The sequence below is a fragment of the Paroedura picta genome, chromosome 1 (genome assembly GCF_049243985.1).
Source record: "Paroedura picta isolate Pp20150507F chromosome 1, Ppicta_v3.0, whole genome shotgun sequence".
NCBI classification, from domain to species: domain Eukaryota; kingdom Metazoa; phylum Chordata; class Lepidosauria; order Squamata; family Gekkonidae; genus Paroedura; species Paroedura picta.
The window spans coordinates 119,521,191-119,544,454 of NC_135369.1; the positions used below are offsets into that span (position 1 = coordinate 119,521,191).

A 23,264-nucleotide genomic window follows, 5' to 3' on the forward strand; every position below is an offset into this window, starting at 1 on the left:
CAAATGTTTTAAAAAGCAACACACAAACATGATCGACTAGAGGATAATTATTTGTTTCAGCTAGATCTCTACATTCACCGAGTTTGTATTAGGAGTAACAGTCAATAATTAACAACGGAGATGAATTTAGCACAAATTTTCTTCAGGCTCATGGCAACTGGTGTGTAACAACTACATTTGCTTTATGCAGTTCCAGAGCAGCCTCCTGAGGGAAATGTCTTTGGCTGTCTTTACTGACAGGGAGATTGGGAAGACCAAAACTGTATCTGGTGTGAGAGTATTTATTCCAGGGCATGATCCTGGTAACAGGTCCACTGGCTGGAAAAATTTCTAATGCTTACAGAAACTTTGAGGAAGAGGTGGGTGGGTCTGCTGAACTCTTTGCAGATAAAATCTCTCTCATCTGTTCCAACTCGGATTCCTGAATAATGCAGATTGTTTGAATCTGTTCCAATCCGCTTTCAAGCCTAGTTATGGGAGTGAAACAGCCTTGGTCACCATGGGGAACAGCATGCTAGGAGATGGGCAGGAGGAGTGTGACTTGGTTCATTCCTCCAGACCTCAGGTCAGCTTGCAGTGTTGGAATTCTTGCTTTGCATCCTTACATGCACACTCTCAGGCTGAAGTGATGCATGATGGGAGTGCTCCATTTGACAGCTGGTTGTTAGGGAGAGGGAGGGAGAGACTGACTGAGTCTCTTTGTTAATGGTCAGGTTTATCTGTCAGAAAATGTAAAGCAATTACTATGTCTACATTGTGAATATCAAATGTAACAATGTTATAACCAGACTGTTAACTTTTTGTGAACAAGGAAATAAAATAAAGTATATCTGAAGACCAGATTTTGCCTCAGATAAAAGGTTACTGTTAAAGATTGTGGTTGACTGTTCTCTAGTACCTGAGTAAGCATATTCAGTTTTACTACAGAAAATGATATAAGTTATTATTTGAAATAAGGAGAAAATAACGAAGAACCTGCTGTTATCACCTGGCAGATTTATATATACAATTTTCTCACTCCATTGAATAAACCCTGACTGGGAGGTTAGTGTAAGTTGACCAGCTTCCACAAAAAGATTTCATATTGTATTTTTCCTCAGCTAAGATATTGACAGAAGTTAAAAACCCAGTAACCCAATATTCAGTACCATTCATCATGGTATCCTTCTGAACTGCCTTTTATGATTGTGACTGGGAGGCACTGTCTGCAATGATTCTGATCCTACCTTGAAGGCAGGTGTGATGGACTTTGAAAGTCAGGTTCCAAGTGATGTAAAAGTAAGTGGAGGGTTAAAAACCCTCACAAGGCAGAGAGGGCTGGAGTGACAGGGTGCTCCAAGTGCTCTGATTGGTCAGCAACACCTGAGAAGGAATTGATATAGAAGCTGTGTGTTCAAGAGTGATGGTTCTATTTGGATTCTGGTTCAGAGAACAGTCTGATAGAACCTGTCTGTACCTTAGCTGACCATCTGCTCTGAGGAGAAACTTTAGTTAGAGAACTGAATTTGCTGAAAAGTTGATTTACACAGCATCTGGAGAACTGGGTAGATATTTGGCAGTGGGAATTTTGGCAGTGAGCTTATATTCCCAATTCAGTTCAGTACTTCTTGTACCACTCTAGGGCCCTAATAAAGAGTGCAAATCACTACCGGTGCCCGTGTCCACCTCTGAACCCAGAGATCTAACAGTTTCTTCACATGGAATACATGAATTTGTCAGTTTCTATCATCCTACACGGCTTTTAAATTCTTATTTTATGAACCACCAGAGGGAGCAAGTTAATAAAATTTCATCGGGTCCTGAAAACATGTTCCATTTCTAGTAATCTATTGTTATTTTACTCCAGGACTCAAAGCCTAACACAAACTGACACACGTCCAAATGAGTACTCTTTCATACAATACTGATACTGAAATGAGGGTATTCAAATCCACACTGCATCCTTTACTTTTTTCACAAGAACATTTTCATCTCATTAGTGACATGCATTTTCCTGTAACTGGTTTGCAGAAAATAACATTGCTGTCTTTCCTGCCAGGCCATTGTGATACCTTAAAATGTTGTGCTATTTGTGTCATTACAACCAAGACATTTATTGCACTTCTTTAGAAGTAATTTTACCTGCCTTCTTCAGACTACTATGACCCAGCTACTTCACAATTCTAGGGTTGCTAGGGCGCAACCACAGGAGCAATTGATGGGAGGGGCTTCTATTGTTTCATTCCTCCCTCCATCTTTTTTGGAAGCTTCACTGGTATCTTCTCCAATTTTATTAATTTAACTGAGTTTTAAATTAATCCTTTAGTGTAAGTCATCTTGACTGATGGTTTTCAAGGTTATTTTTTTAAAAGCCAGATTATATGTTTTGAAATAAGTAATTAGGTGCAACTACACAAATCCAATACCCCAGCTCAAAGATCTAGGAGGAGGTGTATGGGAGTATGTGCCGCAAACTAGGCATGGAAACTCAGAAATAAGTGCCACATATATTAAAGTGACCAGATTTTAACATTCGTGAAGTGGGACACTTTGGTGTCGGGGGGGGGGGCTGGCCAGAGTGGGCACCTCCAGAGAAGTGACGTGGCTCACCCCCACCCCCCTTGGTCCACGAAGAGCAGGATCTTCTCTCTCCAGAAAATCTGGCTCCACAGCCGGAAGCCCACTCAAGCCCATAGAGATGATGCGCTAGGTCGAACTCACAGCCTTTCTGCCTCCCATGGGAACTTCCTGCCTCTGAGCTCAAGCACCTGAGTACTTCCACCAAGAAACGTTTTGGAGGGGGGGGGCTTTAAGGCATCGCAGGACTCTCTCCACCTCCTCTGCTTCTGCCACCTTTCACAGCCTTTAAAACGTTTTGAACCTTCTTGAGCACTCCCAGCTGAAATATACCTCTTCTTGCCCTTAGAACTGGTGGGAGCACCCCCTCCCTGCCCAGTTTGGGCACAGCTGAAGATCAGCACATATCAAAGCTGCTCTCTGTTTCCAGCTACAGAGCAGCTGGGTCAGGGCCGGGGCCAGCTGAAAACCAGCCGGGTGCCTCCTGCCTGCTGCTCTCCCAGGCTGACTCCGTGGACAGTCCTGCCCTGCAATGGCACTAGCCGGGTTCCTGGCTCCAGCTGGCCGAGCCGCTGCTGCTCTGTGGCACTTCACTGCAGCTCTCTCTCCAGGCTGGCTGCAACCAGGAACTGCACCGCTGACGGTGCCCCCCGCGCAGCGGGTCTCACCCGCCCGGATGGCAGCTCTTTTGGCAGAGATCTGTGGCAGGGCTCCCAGGAGGAGCGGAAGGTTGCCGTCAGCAGAGCCAACAGGCAGGCTCAAAGCAGCTCCCTCCCCAAAATGGAAGCACACTGGCAGCCAAAAACACCTCGGCCATCAGAGAAGCAAAGCACTTCTCACCGGAGCATGCAGAGCTACTCCCAGCGCAGCTCCAGCGGCCCGAACTGGCACAAGGCATGGCGGAGGGTGCAATTGGCATCCCTCCTCAAGTCTGCTGGCGCTCCGGGCTCGACGGCTTTGCCTGGACACTCTTGCTGCTGCTTCTGGGTGGGCAGAGCCTGAGAAGGGAGCGGGGGAAAGGGAAGCACTGCCAGGTGAGGGAACAGCATTGGCGGGACATTTTAATAAAGCCGCGGGACCCGGGACCTTTCTTTTAAAAGCATGCCGGTCCCGCTAAAATTGTTACGAATGGGCAACTTAACCTATATTCCAAAAAGGCTTATTCCTAAGAAAGTAGTCATTGGATGTGTAGTGGGACAGAAAAACTGAGTGAAATGTACTGAACTTAATGATCAAAGACCATCTTTAATCCAAGTTCAAAATAGTAGTGTATTAAAAATGATATACAAAGAATGAAGATAAAATTATTTTAAAATGAATGACACTACAATAGAATCATAGAATCACAGAATCATAGAGTTGGAAGGGGCCATACAGGCCATCTAGTCCAACCCCCTGCTCAACACAGGATCAGCCCAGAGCATCCTAAAGCATCCAAGAAAAGTGTGTATCCAACCTTTCCTTGAAGACTGCCAGTGAGGGGGGGAGCTCACCACCTCCTTAGGCAGCCTATTCCACTGCTGAACTACTCTGACTGTGAAATTTTTTTTCCTGATATCTAGCCTATATCGTTGTACTTGTAGTTTAAACCCATTACTGCGTGTCCTCTCCTCTGCAGCCAACAGAAACAGCATCCTGCCCTCCTCCAAGTGACAACCTTTCAAATACTTAAAGACGGCTATCATGTCCCCTCTCAACCTCCTTTTCTCCAGGCTGAACATTCCCAAGTCCCTCAACCTATCTTCATAGGGCTTGGTCCCTTGGCCCCAGATCATTCTCGTCGCTCTCCTCTGTACCCTTTCAATTTTATCTTCGTCATTATTATTATTATTATTATTATTATTATTATTATTATTATCATCATCATCATCATCATCATCATCATCATTATCATTATTGTATTTATACCCCGCCTCCCCCTGAAGGCTCGAGGCAGCTTACACAGGCGGCTGAGGCCTCCAGAACTGCACACAGTACTCCAGGTGTGGTCTGACCAGTGCCGTATACAATGGGACTATGACGTCCTGTGATTTTGATGTGATGCCCCTGTTGATACAGCCCAAAATGGCATTTGCCTTTTTTACCGTTGCATCACACTGCCTGCTCATGTTTAGTTTACAATCCACAAGTACCCCAAGGTCTCGTTCACACACAGTGTTACCTAGAAGTGTTACCTAGAAACATATTGGGATATGCCTTCTTCCTCCTATCTCAGCAATGAAAAGGGCTAGAGATTCACTGTTTTTGTTATAACAATACTAAATTGCAAATAAAACAAAAGAGGCAGATGGAGGAAATTACCTCTGCCACAGTTCATAAAATATACATATGAAACCATTCAGTTTCTCTACAGCAGGGTTATTTAGTTATTTCGATTTTTACTGTGTCAACAAGCCTCAGAGTGTTGAAGTGAAAGGACTCATGCAGTCTGTAAAGCTATGTGGAACCAGCATAGTCTACCTACCATACCATATACTTTGTTTTGAGTTCCTCAGAAGAACAACAGAGGTACAAATGTGGTAATGATCACATTGTTCCATGGTGTAATAGTTCCCTGCAGCTGATTAACTTAGCCAAATTTGCATTTGCTTGGGATGCTCTTTGTAGTTAATTGCTTTGAGTGCAATGCCTGATCACTTGTTCTTGCTCAGCTTTCCCTTCTGCTCCTGATTTATTCAAGAGAAACCAGGTCCTAGACAAAATATAAAGAAGCTTCTTCACCCCACAGCTTGGCATAGTGCTTCAGAGAATGAGCCGTGTGCTAGGAATTCTTAGCTTATAAAAGGTTTTGTAAAGTAAAAATATTGTAAATAGCACACAAATAAAATGCATTGAGAAATGAGAAGTGCTTTGTGAATGAAGGAAAATGCTATGTAATTACTCTTACAGTTAATGACCTGTCAAATTTTGTGGATGGGCTGGGGTATTTTAAGGGAGGAGGGGGGAGACAGATCTTCCCTCTTGTTTGTCCTGTCTTCTCTCATCCTGCAAGCTTCAGTCCTTCCAGTCCAAACTTTTACTTCTGTCACTTCTTGGTTCCTGAATCAATACTAGTTTAGGACTGAATATAGAGCAGGTTTTCTCAACCAGGTTTCATGAAACCCTGGGTTTCTTGACAGCCCGGGAAGGGTTTCCCAAATGGGTGGGAGTTAATTTTGTATATATATGTATTTAAATTTACTAAACATTTATTGGGTTATATGACCATATATAGAAGCCTCTTGTGGCGCAGAGTGGTGAGGCAGCAGACATGCAGTCTGAAAGCTCTGCCCATGAGGCTGGGAGTTCGATCCCAGCAGCCGGCTCAAGGTTGACTCAGCCTTCCATCCTTCTGAGGTCAGTAAAATGAGTACCCAGCTTGCTGGGGGGTAAACGGTAATGACTGGAGAAGGGAATGGCAAACCACCCTGTATTGAATCTGCCAAGAAAATGCTAGAAAATACTAGAGGGCGTTTACCCCAAGGGTCAGACATGACCTGGTGCTTACACACGGGATACCTTTACGACCATATATATAAGAGCCTCTTGTGGCGCAGATTGGTAAGGCAGCAGTCATGCAGTCTGAAAGCTCTGCCCATGAGGCTGGGAGTTCAATCCCAGCAGCCGGCTCAAGGTTGACTCAGCCTTCCATCCTTCCAAGGTCAGTAAAATGAGTACCCAGCTTGCTGGGGGGGGGGGTAAACAGTAATGACTGGGGAAGGCACTGGCAAACCACCCCGTATTGAGTCTGCCATGAAAACGCTAGAGGGCGTCACCCCAAGGGTCAGACAGGGGATACCTTTATGACCATATATGGTCATGTCAATCTGTTCTCTCCCCCCCCCCCGCCAAAAAAAAGGCCAATGATGGGCTGGGAGGGGATGAGAAGGGGAGAGGCCCCAGATGGGCATGTACACAGCTATGCTTCCCAACCACATTCTGCACCATTGCACTACTTCTGGGGTTTCCCGAAGCCTGAAGAATATTTCAGGGGGTTCTCAATGGTAAAAAAGTTGGCAAAGGCTGATATAGAGGAATAGGCCATGGTCCTTGTACTTTCCAAAACTATGCCCTCAATGGGCAATACAGTAGGAAACCAGAAGCTTTAGTGCCAACGGAAGAGTCAACCTCAGCCTGCCAGATACACGAGCAAAGATATGTTCTGATCAACAAAGCCAGCACTACTGGATGAGGAAGAAAGGGAGTACTTTTCCTTCCATTTCTTTAACAAACTCTTGAATGCAAAAGCTTAGGGGCATAACTTAAGAAAGGGGGGAAATATGTTATATATATGAATGCATGCAGCATTATCCTAGCAGCTGCTGCTTATAGGAAAAGACAGCTTCAGTAAGGAAAAGGACATAGTAAGGGGAGGGCTGCTTAACTTTTTCCTTACCAGCAACTTTTCCTCTCCTTCAAGTCCCCAAGTCCATCTCTTTTCCCTTAAGGGATTCCAGATGTGCATTTAACTGATATAACAGGCACCTGGAACACCACTGTGCAGGTGGAGCAGCAGCTCTCTCTCCTCCTACATCTGTGTTTCAACATTCTGAAGCTGCTTATCCTACAAAAAGCAACCACTGAAATTTTGCTATGTGTGCAATCACAGGAAACATACATTCCACCCAGGTCAGGGGTAGATAGCAACCAGTTCCCACTATAGTACGATGAAGTTAAAATCTATTTGCATATATTCCTGTCCATATCCAAAGGTTAAGAGTAAATTCTGGCTGGTTCTGCACAGCTCTCAGGATGGAGCTCCAGCTCTTTCCACATCTAGCTCCAATATGACCAATTTTTCCCTTGCCCTCAACAAGCTGCTCAGAGGTCCCTTTGAATCCACAGTGACTATGGTCTCAGAAGAGGCTCCCTTATAAATTGGATAGAACAGGACCATTGTAGGGATCCTCCCTGGAGTTCCCTGCAGGTCATAAGATTTCTTTAAGCATAAATTATTTTCAGACATCTGTGATGTTGCTTTCGATGGGGTCACCATCACAAGGCATCTAATTTCAGTGAGTAAATTAAAAAGTCCTAAGATCCCTAACTTGCTATTTCATAATCAAAACAGACCGTCCAACATCTCCCAATACAAGTTAGCAGAACCATCCCAGTAGAACATACTTCACATACCTAGTAGTTTGACAGATTCCCAGAGACCACTGAATGTTTGGCAGTGTCACAGGTCTAAGGTCCTTCCTGTTTGTTTTAATTTAAAACCTATTAAAGCAAATATGATTGTGCACAGATGTAGGTGACATCTTTCAGAATTCTCTGTATGCATACCCTCCTGCTCCCCATCTTTAAAAAAAGGGCAGGCTTTTAATGCTCTTGATTCATCCTGTTGTATGAAAACTGCTATGCCCTCTATGAGATAGGATCAAGGATGACATTTACAAGTTTTTCCATTTTGCATAAGAAAACAAGACAGGATCATGGCTTCTCATCCTTCAAAATGGCTTTAATTCAGGTTTGCAAATAGCCCCATCCTGGATGCGTATAACAACTTGCTCCCAGTGACCAGGCAGAGAAGCTTTATTTGTTAATATATTCAAAATATTTATAGTCCCTACTTCCACAGTAAAGTTTACAAAGTGCCAAACACAAATATATAACAAAATACCTCTGAGTTAAAAAAAATAAACATGCTAAGGCACACACTAAAATAACTAGCACACAAATAAACAGTAGCAGAAGCACCCTCAAGCTACTCTGCCATATCACAGCATTTCAAATAGAAGTTTTGTCTTGATGCCAAAATGAACACAGGGTAGGTTACGAAGCAAATGTGTCTGGTTGACAGATCACACCCAAAGGGTGCTTGTAAATGGTTCGTCATCTTGGGAGAGGAGTGATGAGTGGCTAGAAAACTGGGCAAAAATGAATAAAATGAATTTCAATAGTAATGAATCTAAAGTTCTTCACTTAGGTAGGAAAAATCAAATGCATCATTATAGGACAGGTGAGACATGTCTTGGCAGTAGTAAGTATGAAAAGGATCTGGGGGTCTTAGCAGACCATACACTGAACATGAGTCAGCAGTGTGACTTGGTGGCTAAAAAGGCAAACAGGATTTTGGGCTGTATTAAAAGAAGCATAGTGTCTAGATCATGCAAGGTGATGTTACTCTGCTCTGGTAAGACCACACTTGGAGTACTGTGTTCCGTTTTGGGCACCACAACTGAAGAAAGATATAGACAAACTGGAGCATGTCCAGAGGGGTTTGGTGTCCAAGTCGAATGAGGAAAGGTTGAGGGAGCTTGGTCTGTTTAGCCTGGAGAGAAGATGACTAAGAGGTGATATGATAACCATCTTGAAATACTGGAAGGGCTGTCATTCAACTATTCAAAATAATTTTTGGCTAAATATCTGGAAGAAGATCCTGACAATTAAGAGTCGTTCCTCAGTGGAACAGGCTTCCTTGGGAGGTGGTGGGTTCTCCTTCTTTGGAAGTTTTTAAGCAGAGGCTAGATAGTCATCTGACAGATTGGCAGACATTAGGCAGATTGTGAGTGGCTGGGCAGGAAGGGATGTGCCAGTGTTAGTCTTTGTGGTCCTTCTTTGCATACCCAGGGAATTGCTGATCACCACTGTGAGATGGTAGGTAAATTCCCTTCAGGCCAGGCGATTTCTGGTGTTGGGGGATCACTTGGGCATGAAATTGGGGTCACTGTGCATAGGCAGGTAGTTATAAGTTTGTTCACTGTACAGGGGGTTGGACTAGATGACCTTGGAGACCCCTCCCAACTCTATGATTCTAAGACCCTGCTGCAAGTATCCAGCTGTTTGACCTCTAAAGATGGGGGTGCTTGCATTATGACTTCAGGAAATTAATTTATTCATTATCTTATCTAAAATATTTTTATGTTGACTTTCCACCCTATCAGCGTCGCCTTGTGAACGTTAAAGCATCTGAACAATTAACATCTGTTCCTATTAATAAAACAGTAAGGGGTGTTGGGGTGGGCTGAGTCCAGGATCAAAACTCGAAGTGCCTTCCTATTGGCCCCTCACCAGGACAGACCAGAATTCCATTCATCCAGCCCAGTCTGGCTGCCAGTCTGTTCCTGACCACCAAAGGGAGAGGAGGTCAGCAGGGCTGCCAATTGGGATGAGAACAGAGGCTTGGACAGGCTGTGCCAGCCCTTTTCGCCCCAAGGCTGTCCTAACTGTCAAGTCCAACTGCAAATTGCCTCAGAACCCTGACAGAGCTGGCCGGAGGCTGCAGAGTGCTCCCCCCCCCCAGGCCTGCTGCGAAGGAGCCTCTGACAGACCCTGACTGAGGGGAGGGAGTTCTAAAATAATTCAACAGAAAGAGAGAAACAATATTAGAATCAGGGAGGAGGGCCAATAACTGTTCGGGGGGGGGGATATGCTAAACAAGTCTTCAGCATCTGACAGAGGCCACTGACATCGATCCCCCAGCCTCCTGAGTGACTCTTGTCCAGGGGAGACCAAATTACAAAACAGGGATACAGGATACCAGCAAACTCCCTCTGGTAGACTGCCAACAACCCTGAATCTATCCCAAGAACTAAGGGGTCTGGGGGCAATCTCTAAGTTTACCTGGAGGCAAAGCACAATGTCTCAACCCAGTCCAGGCAAGACAGACCCCAAAACCAAGAACGTGGGTAATTGTAACCAAGAGGGCTGGGTGGGCATATTCCTGCAATACTTTTCAAGAATCAGAAAAAAATTTATAAAATAACTAGCAAGAAAGCCCATTGCAACCAGGAATGCAATGGGCGCTAGGACCCAGGGGACACTGGCAGGTGCAGCTCAATCAAAGCACAAAATTCCATAGAGCATAAACAGAGTCCAATGCACAAGAGTGTTCAAATGCGAAAGCAAGATAAAAAACCAGTCACTAAGATAAGGCCAACAAAGGATAAGACAAAGGCCTAAACAATGGGAAAAAGTATGGATGAGGTTCCCATGAGGTTCACAAACAAGGGCCAATCAAATTATTACATTAATTTAGATGACTGCCAATTACCTACCTTAGTAAATTGTAGGTCACTCTCAATGCCCAATCAGAAACCAATGTTCAGGTGTTACCAAGCATTTTACCTGCTGTAACAACAGGGTCAAGTTTTCATACCTAGCAATGCTGTGAGGGAACATCTTCATATGTCAATTCCAGAGATGGGCCAAAGTGATTGAGCTCATCTTACAGGTGTGTTCCCATTCAGCAGGAACTAGAAATACCGCATATACTTGCACATAAGCCGACCTGCATATAAACAAAGGCTCCTAATTTCATCACAAAATCTGGGCAAACTTATTGATTCACATATAAGCCGAGGGTGGGAAATGTAGCAGCTACTGGTAAATTTAGATTAATTGAGGCATCAGTAGGTTAAATGTTTTTGAATATTTATTTCAAAGAAAAACAGTGAATTAGCTCTGTAAGTGCAAAGGAGGGCCAGTAAACCAGAGCAGAACAACAGTACCCGAAGTTGGCAACCAACTACAACAAGTAGAACAGCTACCATACTGGGAGAATGGACAACTCTAACCCCAACTACAGTGTTTCCCCCCCGAACAAAACACTGAATTAAAGAACTATAAAATTGAACACTGAAAGAACAGTAAAAATCAACTTTTAAAAGAAACACAACTCCAAGAAGAAAAGGTAAACAATGCAGCCCCTCAGATAAAACAAGAAAGAAACACTAGGAGAAAGAAACAGTAAATCCCAAAGCACCCCCAAAATCCATCCCACCCACCGAAACCAAAAGAATAGTTTGGAAGAAGTAAAGTGAAAAGGAAAAAATCAGAGTCCCTCAGTCAAACGGTTGATGTCCTACAAGCTGCTTTGCAAACACATTTGCAGAATGCAACGATTGGCTGGCTGTATTCCACAGCTGGAGAAGGCTGTTATTTCAATTACCGTATATATCCGTGTATAAGCTGAGGAAGGCTTTTTCAATGTGAAAAGGATTGCTGAAAAACTTGGCTTATACATGAGTATATACGGTAATAGTTTTAAAGACACGTCAGGATTAGGCCTTAGAGTGGGAGAGGATTACCTGAACCAATTTTTTACTGAAAGGTTCCAAAAATGAATATGTTGTTTTTTTCTACTATAGTCTATTTTTATGCTGGGTTGCATTTTTAATGCTGGATTTTATTTAATATGTTAAAATTATTTTTATTTTGCAAGCCACCTTAGCAAGTTCCTAGAGAAGCAGCATATTTATCTAAATAAATAAATGGCTTACTTTGGGAGTAATTCCTTTGTACTTCAAACCTTCCCTTTTACAAACTGCTATTGTATAGTAGTGCATGTAAAATTTTGGACTAAATGACCATAAATAAAGATTGGTTGGTACTTCCAACCAGCAGAATTAACTGATCAGTAAGGATAGAGAGCCAGTGTGGGTGAGCAGTTAAGAACAAGAGCCTCTAATCTGCAGAACTGGCTTTGATTCCCAGCTCTTCCACTTGCAGCCTGCTGGGTGACCTTGTGCTAGTTGTTGTTCTCTCAGTGCTGTTCTCACAGAGCAGTTCTGATGGACCCCATCCCCCCAACTTCACAGGGCGTAGGGAGAGGAAGGGAACTGTGTTTATAAGCCACTTTGAGATTCCTTCTAGTAGTGAAAAGTAGGGTATGAAAACCAGCCCTTCTTTTTCATAAATCCAAATACTTTGAAATAAATAGAGTTAGCTAATAGCTTACACTGAGGAGACTAGTGTCACCACCCTTAATTATTCATTTGTTTGTTTATTCATTCAATTTATATGCTTGCTTTTAAAACTTTGGTCAATAACTATTCAACGGCTTAGTATTTGTGAGGATAAAATGGAAGGAGAACCCAGAGCTTCTCACATAAAGGACTGAATAAAAATGGAAAGGGCAAGCAGTAGTAGACTAATTGAGCAATCTTTTGCATGTTTACTTAAAAGTAAGTTCCATGTGTTCAACAGGGTATGCGCAAGAATGTAGTCTTTTCATTACAATGTTGTATGTGAAATGAGGCCCCACTTCCAAACCTCAAGGAATATAGAATCATAGAGTTGGAAGGGGTCATACAGGCCATCTAGTCCAACCCCCTGCTCAACGCAGGATCAGCCAAAAGCATCCAGGAGCATCCAAGAAAAGTGTGTATCCAACCTTCGCTTGAAGACTGCCAGTGAGGGGGATCTCACCACTTCCTTAGGCAGCCTATTCCACTGCTGAACTACTCTGTGAAATTTTTTTTCCTTATATCTAGCCTATATCGTTGTACTTGTAGTTTGAACCCATTACTGCGTGTCCTCTCCTCTGCAGCCAACGGAAACAGCATCCTGCCCTCCTCCATGTGACCTTTGAAATACTTAAAGAGGGCTATCATGTCCCCTCTCAACCTCCTTTTCTCCAGGCTGAACATTCCCAAGTCCCTCAACCTATCTTCATAGGGCTTGGTCCCTTGACCCCAGATCATTTTCGTCACTCTCCTCTGTACCCTTTCAATTTTATCTACGTCCCTCCTCCAGAGGCCTCCAGAACTGCACACAGTACTCCTGGTGTGGTCTTACCAGTGCCGTATACAATGGGACAATGGCATCTTGTGATTTTGATGTGATGCCCCTGTTGATACAGCCCTAAATGACATTCGCCTTTTTTACTGCTGCATCACACTGCCTGCTCATGTTTAGTTTAGAGTCCACAAGTACCCCAAGGTCTCGTTCACACACAGTGTTCCCCTAGAAGCGTATCCCCCATCCAGTAGGCATGTTTTTCATTTTTCTGACCCAGATGCAGAACATTACACTTATCTTTATTACATTGCATCTTGTTCTCATTTGCCCATTTTTCCATTGTGTTCAGATCTCATTGAACTCTGTCTCTATCTTCCGGAGTATTTGCCAGTCCTCCCAATTTGGTGTCATCTGCAAACTTGATGAGTAGTCCCTCCACCCCCTCATCTAGATCATTAATACATATGTTAAAAAGTACCAAGCCGAGCCCTGAGGTACCCCGCTACTCACCTCCCTCCATTCTGATGAAACACCATTGACAACAAATATGTTCAGACCAGTGACAGCCAACCTCCAGGTGGGGCCTTAATCTCCTGGAATTGCTGCTCATCTCCAGATGATAAAGATCAGCTTACCGGGCAAAAATGGCTGATTTGGAAGGGTGACTCTGTAGCATTGTATCCCACTGAGGCTTAGGGAGGCCAGCCTTCGGGTGGAGTCTCAAGGCCATTCTGCACATCTAAAAAAATGGTGTCACACCAGCGAAATTGTGTGACGTTATAAAAAATCATGCCTCCTGCCATTTCTCACCTTCTTGCTCTCTCGCTTTCTTCTGATGCTTTTTGGTGCTTCCTGTCACTCCGCATGGCTTCCTGAAATGGCTTCCTGAAATGGCTATGGAAGCGTTTTTTTTAAAGTGAAAATTCTCCATTGGGATGCCTATTTATCTAATCATAGATGCATAGTGCTTCTTTTAATGCCTTGAAGCTTTAAGAAAAGTTTTTTTTTCATGATTTTTTTGAGGGTGGGGGTCTTTGTGTGTCAACTGGTGGGGGAAATTTTTTTTTTTGCTCTGCCTGGATGAAGCAATGTGTATTCGTTGCTCCAGGCAGTTTGCTATACAAAAGGCCCCATTCCTGGGAGAAGGGAGAGGGAGACAGGTGTGAGGGCAGGCACTGGAGATGGAGATTGTGCTACTTTGGTTATGCACATTTCTTTCGCCACCAACAAAAAAAGTCTGCAAAAGTTAAGCCTTTCACTTTATTTCCCAGGTGCGGAATGATTCTGAGAATCCCCTGGAAGTACAGCTCATCTCCAGGCAGTTAGGCTGAAGGGAAAGATCTCCCCCCTCACATGCACCACTTCAAAAGGAATGCACATGGCCGTAGGCACTCCGTGGCTGGCACAGTTTGTTGCTTCACTGGTGATGCCCTTATGAAGCCTGAGGCCTACTGCTGGCAACTTCAGTCCCTGCCAAAGATCACTTAGTCCCCCCCCCCCAAAGTCTCACTGTCTACTTTCCTGTAAAGCTAACTCTACTTGAAATTCTGGGACACTTATGCCTTTGATTTCATAGGACCTTCTTGGCAAATACTGATTTTAATTTACCAGGCTAAGTTTGAGAAAAGTTACTTCAGTTCCTATGTCTCTCCAGCCATTTACTTCAGAGTCCAGTGGCACCTTTAAAACCAACAAAGATATATTCAAGGCATGAGCTTTTGAGTGCTTGAACTTGAAAGTTCGTGCCACTGGAATCTGATTTCGTTTTGTTGTGCTGCTTCAGACCAACACTTGAATCAGCCATTTACTTATTCACCATTTACAGTTTTAGGCTGTAAATATTCTTTATTTAGATTTTCCTGCACTTTCCAGACCTGCAGGAGCCATGCTGTTCTGTCTGTCTGAACCCCAAAAGCCAAACAGTTGCTGGTAAGGGCTGGCCAAAGCCCCAGGAGGGACATACCTGCACCACTCCACCCCAACCTCAATCTGCAAGCCTCTACCATTGTCTCTAGTATTGCTGCTCGTCTCTAAATTATAATGATCAGCTCTGCAGGAAAAAATGGCTACTTTGGAGGGTGGACTCTGAGGAATATTTCCAACCCAGGAGTAGCCAACCTTCTGGTGGGGCCTGGAATTACAGCTCATTTTCAGATTATAAAGATCAGCTTCTCAGGCAAAAATGACTGCTTTGGAAGGTGGACTCTGAGGCATTGAAACATTTTGAAGCCCTACCTCCAAACCTCCAGAAATAGTTCCAACCCAGGTGCAGCCAACCTCCAGGTGGGGTCTGGGTAGCTCATCTCCAGACTATAAAGATCAGCTCCCCAGGCAGAAAGGGTTGTTGTGCAGAAGAAACATTTAAGGCCTCCCGTGCAGGTTGTTGTGGAGTTGAAACACTTGAGGCCTACTGAACAGGGATTTTGTACAGGTGAAACAGGAGTGTTATCTTTCCCCCCTTCTTAAATATTGGGACAATAATAGCAAAGTTAGGAATCCGGGCTGAGCGGTCAGTGTGTAAAAAATGCAGCCAACATTGGGGTCTACCAGTTGATATTGGTTTTGATACATTCCAGGGATATCATATTGCTTTCCAGACCCTTCCCTAGCTTCAGCAATGTTATTTGATTTTAACTTTGATGATCAATACTGAGGGCCACAAGAGCCAGTTTGTTGTGGTTAGAAGTGCGGACTTCTAATTGGCAAGCTGGGTTTGACTCTGCACTCCCCCACATGCAACAAGCTGGGTGACCTTGGGCACTGATAAAGCTGAACAGAGCAGTGATATCAGGGCTCTCTCAGCCTCACCTAACTCATAGGGTGTCTGTTGTGGGGAGAGAAAAGGGAAGGCAACTGTAAGCCCTTTTGAGACTCCTGCAGGTAGAGAAAGAACCAACCCTTCTTCTTCTAAAATGCAATCTGAAGGTATGTTGGACTGATGCCAAAGAGAGGGTTTGGAAATGTGATTCCCAGCTGTTTGCTGATATGTGATAATTTACTTTTGGGGTCTGTGAGTGGAGTTTACTCCTTATTAAATGCCAGAAGAAATGAAAGGTTATTTGAATTGCTGGCTTGGATCAATCAGGACCAAGTGTCCCTTAGACCAGTGGTCCCCAACCTTTCTGAGGTTGGGGACCGGCAGGGCATTGGGGCGCGGCCTGCGGCCTGCGCGGGCCATGCCCACGCATCGGCCACGCCCGCACATCGGGCCGCACACGCGGGCCGCGCCCCCGCATCAGGCCGCGCCCGCACAACGGGCCGCGCCTGCAAGCCGCGCCCGCACATCGGGCCGTGCCCGCGAGCCACGCCCGCGGGCTGCGCCCCTGCGGGCGCGGCTCAGCCCCGATTCCCTCTCCCCGCCCTCCCACAGTAAGAAGCTTCCCGGGCCGCAAGCTTGCGGCCTGGGAATTTTTTTACTGCGGGGGGGAGGGGCGGGGAGAGGGAGCCGCGGCCCGGCGCCATGGTCTTCGCGGCCCGGCACCGGGCCGCGGCCCGCAGGTTGGGGACCACTGCCTTAGACTGCTGGCAGGGGCTCATGGGAATTGCTGGCAGGGGCTCATGGAAATTGTAGTCCACGAATATCTGGAGGACCACAGGTTGACTACCCCTGCCTTAGACTGTTTACGCACTGGAGGTTTCATGCCGGGCTGCAGGCTGGAGTTTTAATCGTGGCAGGTTGCCCCACCTCTTCCTGCACCCACACAGGGGAGCATTTGGCCCAATGCACCTTATCTGCCCCGGATTTGTGCTCCTGCACGAGAGCTGGGGCAGTAAGGTGCCCAGTGCATAAACGGTTTTAGTGCTGCTTCCTTTTTCTCTTTTAAAACTTTTTATATAGTTTCTTTTATATTCTTAAAACAGGAAGGATTGAACTTTATTCTGCTGAAATTGGGTTATTATTTCTTTTGCTGCCAGACATTCTGAATCCAACTAGGGTTTTGATTTCAATTTCACGGATGTTAAGGCAGCATGAGAATCATAGAATCATAGAGTTGGAAGGGGCCATACAGGCCATCTAGTCCAACCCCCTGCTCAATGCAGGATCAGCCCTAAGCACCCTAAAGCATCCTAAACAAGAATATCTTTTGGACCATAATTTTATCCATCCTTGAATTAAGCACCGATAAGATTGTATTGCCAACTCTGTGGAGGGAGCTGTGACCACATTATTGAGAAGTAGAGATAAAAGGTCCTACAAACAAAGCAGAGTTTCCAAGTGTCCTATAGGCTTAGCTGCCCACTAACAAACTTAAATAAATGTCAAACCCTTGTTTATGGGAAGGCTTGGGATCAGATGCAAAAGAAACTCCAATCCCTTACCACTTCTCCTTTGGAGCCGCTTGCTGCTTGGAAGCAACAACAACACAATCTCCCCTTGGAAGGGACTCAGAAGCCAGACCCAACATTCAGTGCCGGCATATGATTCAGCTTAGCTTCATGGTGTGTGTGGGTGTGTGTGTGTGTGTGGGGGGGGGGATGACAAAATGTGAAATGTAACAAAAGAAGGTCCTTTGAAGGCAAAGAAGAACCGCTTCCTTTTAGCCTCGCTCAAATGATTCTTGAACGCTTTTGTGAATCAAGACTATTGGAAGAGAAGCCCTGAGAAAAGTTGGTACTCCCTCTACTTGTGGACATCTCCCATGCAACTGAAAGGTAGGAAAAGATTAAATGCATAGAGGCATGTACTTAAGATACTAGCTTTATAATAAAATACAAAGTAAAAATTTAAGCAAACCTAATTTATAGAAATATTACAAAAACAGAACAGTGCTTTAAAGAAAACAATATAAGGAAAGAACAGTATCTTCCAATGCATTGCACATGGTGGCAATGATACACATATACATTGTTTTATAATTTTCAGAAACTAAGCATCAAATAAAATGTAATAAACATGATTTCAAGTAGGAAAAAGTACATTCCTTTCTTTAAACACAAATAACATCCCAGAAGTCTTCCCCCCCCCCCGCCTCACAGACTAAGCATTCTATTCCGTCAGTAAAATTTAATATCCAGATAGTAAAACTTTCATATGCCTTCAATACGTTCTGTAATGTAGCGCTTAAAAAACTGACCCTTAACAATCAACTAAGAATGGGTTTTGCCCTAATTACCTTAGGAGTAAATAATACTTCCATTAAATTCAGTCTGATAATTTTTTGAATGAGACTTTCTCCAAAAAGAGCTTCCAGATGGCCATGCTCACAATTCCTGCCATGGCAAGAAGCTCAGGGAGGGCTGGCTCAGGTCCATGGGGCTTAAAGAACTCCGGAACCCATCAATTTTGTGTGGTTCCCTCCTGGGAGTGAGGTCTGAGGCTCACCCTGCCTTGGTGTCTCCCAGCAGTTTTTCTCAGGAGGTGGGATTGGTGCATCCAACACCAAGGGTGAGATGGGGAGGTGGAGTTCTAGCTGGGGCCAGTGCCAGCACGACCCAGTGGCAGACATACCTCCTTAAAGGGCAGTTGTCAGCCCCAATGACTGTCCTTGGCAGCAGCTGCAGACATTCAGTAGAGGGATGAGTGTTTGTTCTGGAAAGAGGTGGTAGGTTAAAATGGAGATCTAATCAGCAAGTTGGGGAGGAAGAAAGCCTTGAGGACTTAATGGTGGAAATAGAGTCACTCAGGCAGGAAGAGGAGAAAAAGATGAACCAAATCTTCTCTCCCCCCATATTCTGAGGCTTGTGGAGCACCTGGGGTCAGGTGGCATAACCCCCAGGGTCCATCCTAGGCATTACCCTGCTTGCTACATTCTGAACCAGTTGAATTTTCTCAATCAGCCTCAAAGGTAGTCCTGCGTAGAGCAAGTTGCAAAAGTCTAGAGTTGACTATTGCATGGATCACAGTGACTAGGTCAGATGTCAGTTGCTGCACCTGGAGAGATGGTAAAAATCCTGATGGGCAACATTTGTGACATGGGCCTCCATAGATAGAGAGGAGTCCAGGACCACACCCAGTCTCCTGGCAGAAATCAAAGTTTCTAAATGGACTCTGCCAAGAGCTGGGAGTTGCGGTAATTAACCTGGGATATGCACGCCCAGCCAGAGGATTTAACTTCAGCTGGCTCCACTTGGGCCAGTCTACCACATCTTCCAGTAAGTCTGGTGGTGTAAATGGATGACTGTCCATCAGCAGATACAGCTGGGTGTCATCAGCATACTGGTGGCATCCCATCTTGAAGCTCCAGGCTCAATGAGATTCCATGGAGCCAAACGGGATCCTTGCTATATAGAATTTTTTTGGTCCACATTTATTCTATTAATTCCTGTATAGGAATAAGATACTTAACATAATGAATTGACAGAATTATCTAATCAGCTGTCCCCAACCCCCGGTCCGGTGACCGGGACCGGTCCGTGGATCAGTCGGTACTGGGCCACGGCTCCTCCTCCCCGGCTGCTGCCTCAGAGGCTGCCCTGCAATTCTGCCACCAGATCACCTTTAGTGCTCTCCAGCAGCCGCCATGGCTGGGGCTCCCCCTTGGCGTGGCACTGCGCAGCTGCTGCTGGCATCGCACCCCAACAGGCAGCGGGAAGTCAGGAGCGCTGGGGGGGGAAGCAAGTGGGAGCAGGGGCGGTGAGGTCCCTGGCCTCCCCCTGGCCTCAGTAAAATTGTCAAGCATTGACCGGTCCCCAGTGATAAAAAGGTTGGGGACCACTGATCTAAATCTTATACAATGCAAATATCTATCTCTGCATTCTGGATGGAAATAACTGGTCTAAAACAACCTTAGCAAAGGAATTTGATGCTTATAGAAAGGCATAAACAGAAGTTCAAATGACTCAGTGAGGAACTGGTACAAGTTGTTGATATCTATATGAAGGGAAAAGATCTAACAGTGTGGAGTCAGTAGACAAGAGCCAGTAACACCTTAATTACTAACAAGATTTACGCCAAGGTATGATGAAGAAGAAGAAGAGTTGGTTCTTATATGCCGCTTTTCTCTACTCGAAAGAGGCTCAAATTGGCTTACAGTCGCCTTCCCTTTCCTCTCCCCGCAACCGACACACTGCAAGGTGGGTGAGGCTGAGAGGGCCCTGATATCACTGCTCGGTCAGAACAGTTTTATCAGCGCTGTGGCGAGCCCAAGCTGCATGTGGGGGAGTGCAGAATCGAACCTGACATGCCAGATTAGAAGTCCGCACCCCAGTTTGGTGTAGTGGTTAGGAGTGTGGACTTCTAATCTGGCATGCCAGGTTCGATTCTGCGCTCTCCCACATGCAACCAGCTGGGTAACCTTGGGCTCGCCACGGCACTGATAAAACTGTTCTGACCGAGCAGTGATATCAGCGCTCTCTCAGCCTCACCCACCCCACAGGGTGTCTGTTGTGGGGAGAGGAATGGGAAGGCGACTGTAAGCCGCTTTCAGCCTCCTTTGGGTAGGGAAAAGCGGCATATAAGAATCAGCTCTTCTTCTTCTTCTTCTAACCACTACACCAAACTGGCTCTCATTCTTAAGGAGGCACTGCAGGGAACATTCATGAACATTTATGAGTCACTGCTTGTTTCTTTAGATACAACTAGGATGAGAGTCTATCTGTCCTTATATCTTGGAGTGTAGGAAGATTTCAGATGCTGAATGATCATAATAGGCAAATGACTACAATAGGTAAATGCTAACAGCAGGATTAGGTGTGATATACAGAACGGTAGAACAAAATTTGAATCCATTGACACCTTTAAGACCAACAAAGTTTTATTCAAGATATAAGCTTGAAAAAAAAATGTGTTCGTCTTAAATGTATCACTGAATTTTGTTCTGCCGCTTCAGACCAACATGGCTACTCACTTGAATGCATATATAGAGAGGTAGCAGGCATGGAGAAATCAGACAGGAAATTACCTTATAATGCCACTATCTTATACTGTTTTAAAATAAAGATGGTTATTTAGGCACATCAAAAGGCCTAGTACAGGGATTAATCCAAATTCCTATTAAAAGCATATACACTTATAGTTCCACTGGAAGCAGCTTTATACTGTGGTAACTCTGTTTAGGATGATATCTTTAATTGTCTGAAAATAAAACAATTATCTTTTTCAGCAGGGAAGGTAATTTCACGGGGAGTTTCTCAGGCACTAATCATTTTAGGGCCTTTTGTATAATCATAATAGTTTCTCTTCAGTTAATCGAGAAATGACGTTCATTCACATCATTTTTAAGCATACAGAAAATCACATACAGTTTTGTGTTAAAGCATTTATAAAAAAAATATGGGTCATGAGAAAGTCACTTGTGTTATTTCAATCTACTATGAAAATACTGGCAACAAAATATGTTTGTCCATAGATACAAAGCTGTTTCCAAGCTCACATTCTAAAAATGTGATTATATGCCCTATCGGCATTGCTTTAAATCTAGCAGGTTCAAACAAAAATATCATTTTGGTATTTTTCATATGACTAATCGTATTTTCTGAAATTTTCATCACCTCACAGCTAAACCCCCCCCAAAGCCTTATGAGTATAAAAATGCAGTACTTTCCTATTTATGTCTAAAGTAACTTTCTTCCGACTCTTCAGAATAAACTGTTTGCATTTCAATTCTGTTTCCTCAGTTTAAGGCACCATGGATATGTGTGATCACATTAAACATACCTGTTTCCTATCCTCTTATCTCCAACGTTATTGGCCCACTGCCTCACTGGGACGCAGATACAGGGTACAGCCCTTTGTTGGCTGTGCTACTTCCTGCAGAACTGGACCCAGAGGGTTGCAGTGGGGAATGAATGGTCGTGTCCCTATCAACTCCCTTGTGGGGTCCCTCAGGATGCGATACTATCCCTGACTCTTTTTAACATCTTCATGTGCCCTCTGGCCCAGCTGGTGCGGAGTTTTGGGCTGGGTTGTCATCAGTACGCTGATGATACCCATCTCTATCTCCTCATGGATGGCTACCAGGACTCCCCCTCAAATCCATTCACCAGATGTTTGGAAGCCATAGCTGGATAGTTAGAGCAGAGCTGCCTGAAACTCAACCCCTCCCAAACGGGCGGTCCTATGGCTGGGGAGGAAGACGGCAGGACAGGAAGCAACTTACTACTGTGCCCCAGGCACAGAATTTGGGGGTGACTTTGGATGCCTCACTGACCATGGTGGCACTGCTCATGAAGGTAGCCCATCAAGCTTTTTACCACTAGTGCCCTATCTGTCCTTGGAGCACCTAACCATGGTGACCCATGCGACGGTCACCTCCAGAATTCATTACTGTAACTCGCTCTACGCAGGCCTGCCCTTGTTTCTAACCCAGAAATTATTCCTGGTACAAAATGCAGCTGCTAGGGTTCTCACAAGAACAGCTTGGAGGGTCCATGTCCCGCTGATGCTGAGGCAGTTGCATTGGTTGCCAGTTGCATACCAGATCAGGTTCAAGGTTTTGGTTTTGACCTTTAAGTCCTTTTGTGGTCTGGGACCCACATGTCTGAAGGACCGCCTGTTGCCCTATGTCCCTTACAGGGACGGTCTGTGGGTACCAAATTGTTTGTCATATCTGGCACCCAGGAAGGTTACCTGGCCTCAACCAGGTCGGGATATAAATTAAAGAGTACCATATTTTTTGGCTTTGAATAGTTCAATGCACATCCTTACTTTTTATACTAAAAATATTTTTTAAAATATATGTTACAAATAGCCATTTCCTTTAAAAAATCATTAGGTTTCCTTCAGGCAAATATCTGAATGTCAGATGATAATATTTAAAAATCCTGCATCTAACTGAAGTTGAGGAAACATCCACACAGGTATAGATGGAGGCATTCATCCTAATACAGCCCCCCCCCCAAAAAAAATTGTATTCATTTTGATGGTGACTTGAGAAAAAGGCCCTTCACAATTGTGCATATTACAAATTTGTGCCAGAGTTAACAAACACTTCCAAAGTTGTCACAAATTAATTACTTCTTTTAATCTATCAAGCTGAAGGACCATTTAAAGTTAGGTTCAGCTACATAAACAAATTTGTATTTAAGGAAAATAGAAACATATCATCAATATACATTAACACATTATGTTAATATATATAAAGGCACTACCCAAAAGCCGTTCTTTCTCCAGTCTTATTTAACATCTTTATGCGCCCTCCTGCCCAGCTGGTGTGGATATTTGGGCTGGGATGTCATCAATATGCTGATGACACCCAGCTCTTCCTCCTGAAGAATAGTTGCCTTGATTCTCTACCAGAAGTCTTAGCCAGCTGCTAGGAAACAGTGATACAGTGATTCAACCAGAGTCATCTGAAGCCCAACCCTTCAAATACAGAGGTCCTATA

The 23,264-nt window shown here is 44.5% G+C and overlaps 1 protein-coding gene across 4 annotated transcripts in view; it reads right to left on the minus strand.

Moving 5' to 3' along the window:
- NT5DC1 (5'-nucleotidase domain containing 1) overlaps positions 1 to 23,264 on the minus strand; it is a 126,720-nt gene that overhangs the window by 58,794 nt on the left and 44,662 nt on the right. For 3 of the 4 annotated variants that reach the window (XM_077301577.1, XM_077301558.1, XM_077301567.1), the window contains exon 7: positions 13,810 to 13,884. The exons of the other annotated variant lie outside the window; for it this stretch is intronic. In XM_077301577.1, the coding sequence (XP_077157692.1) occupies positions 13,810 to 13,884 (75 nt within the window). The remainder of the gene's footprint in view (positions 1 to 13,809; positions 13,885 to 23,264) is intronic. 4 annotated transcript variants of the gene reach the window in all.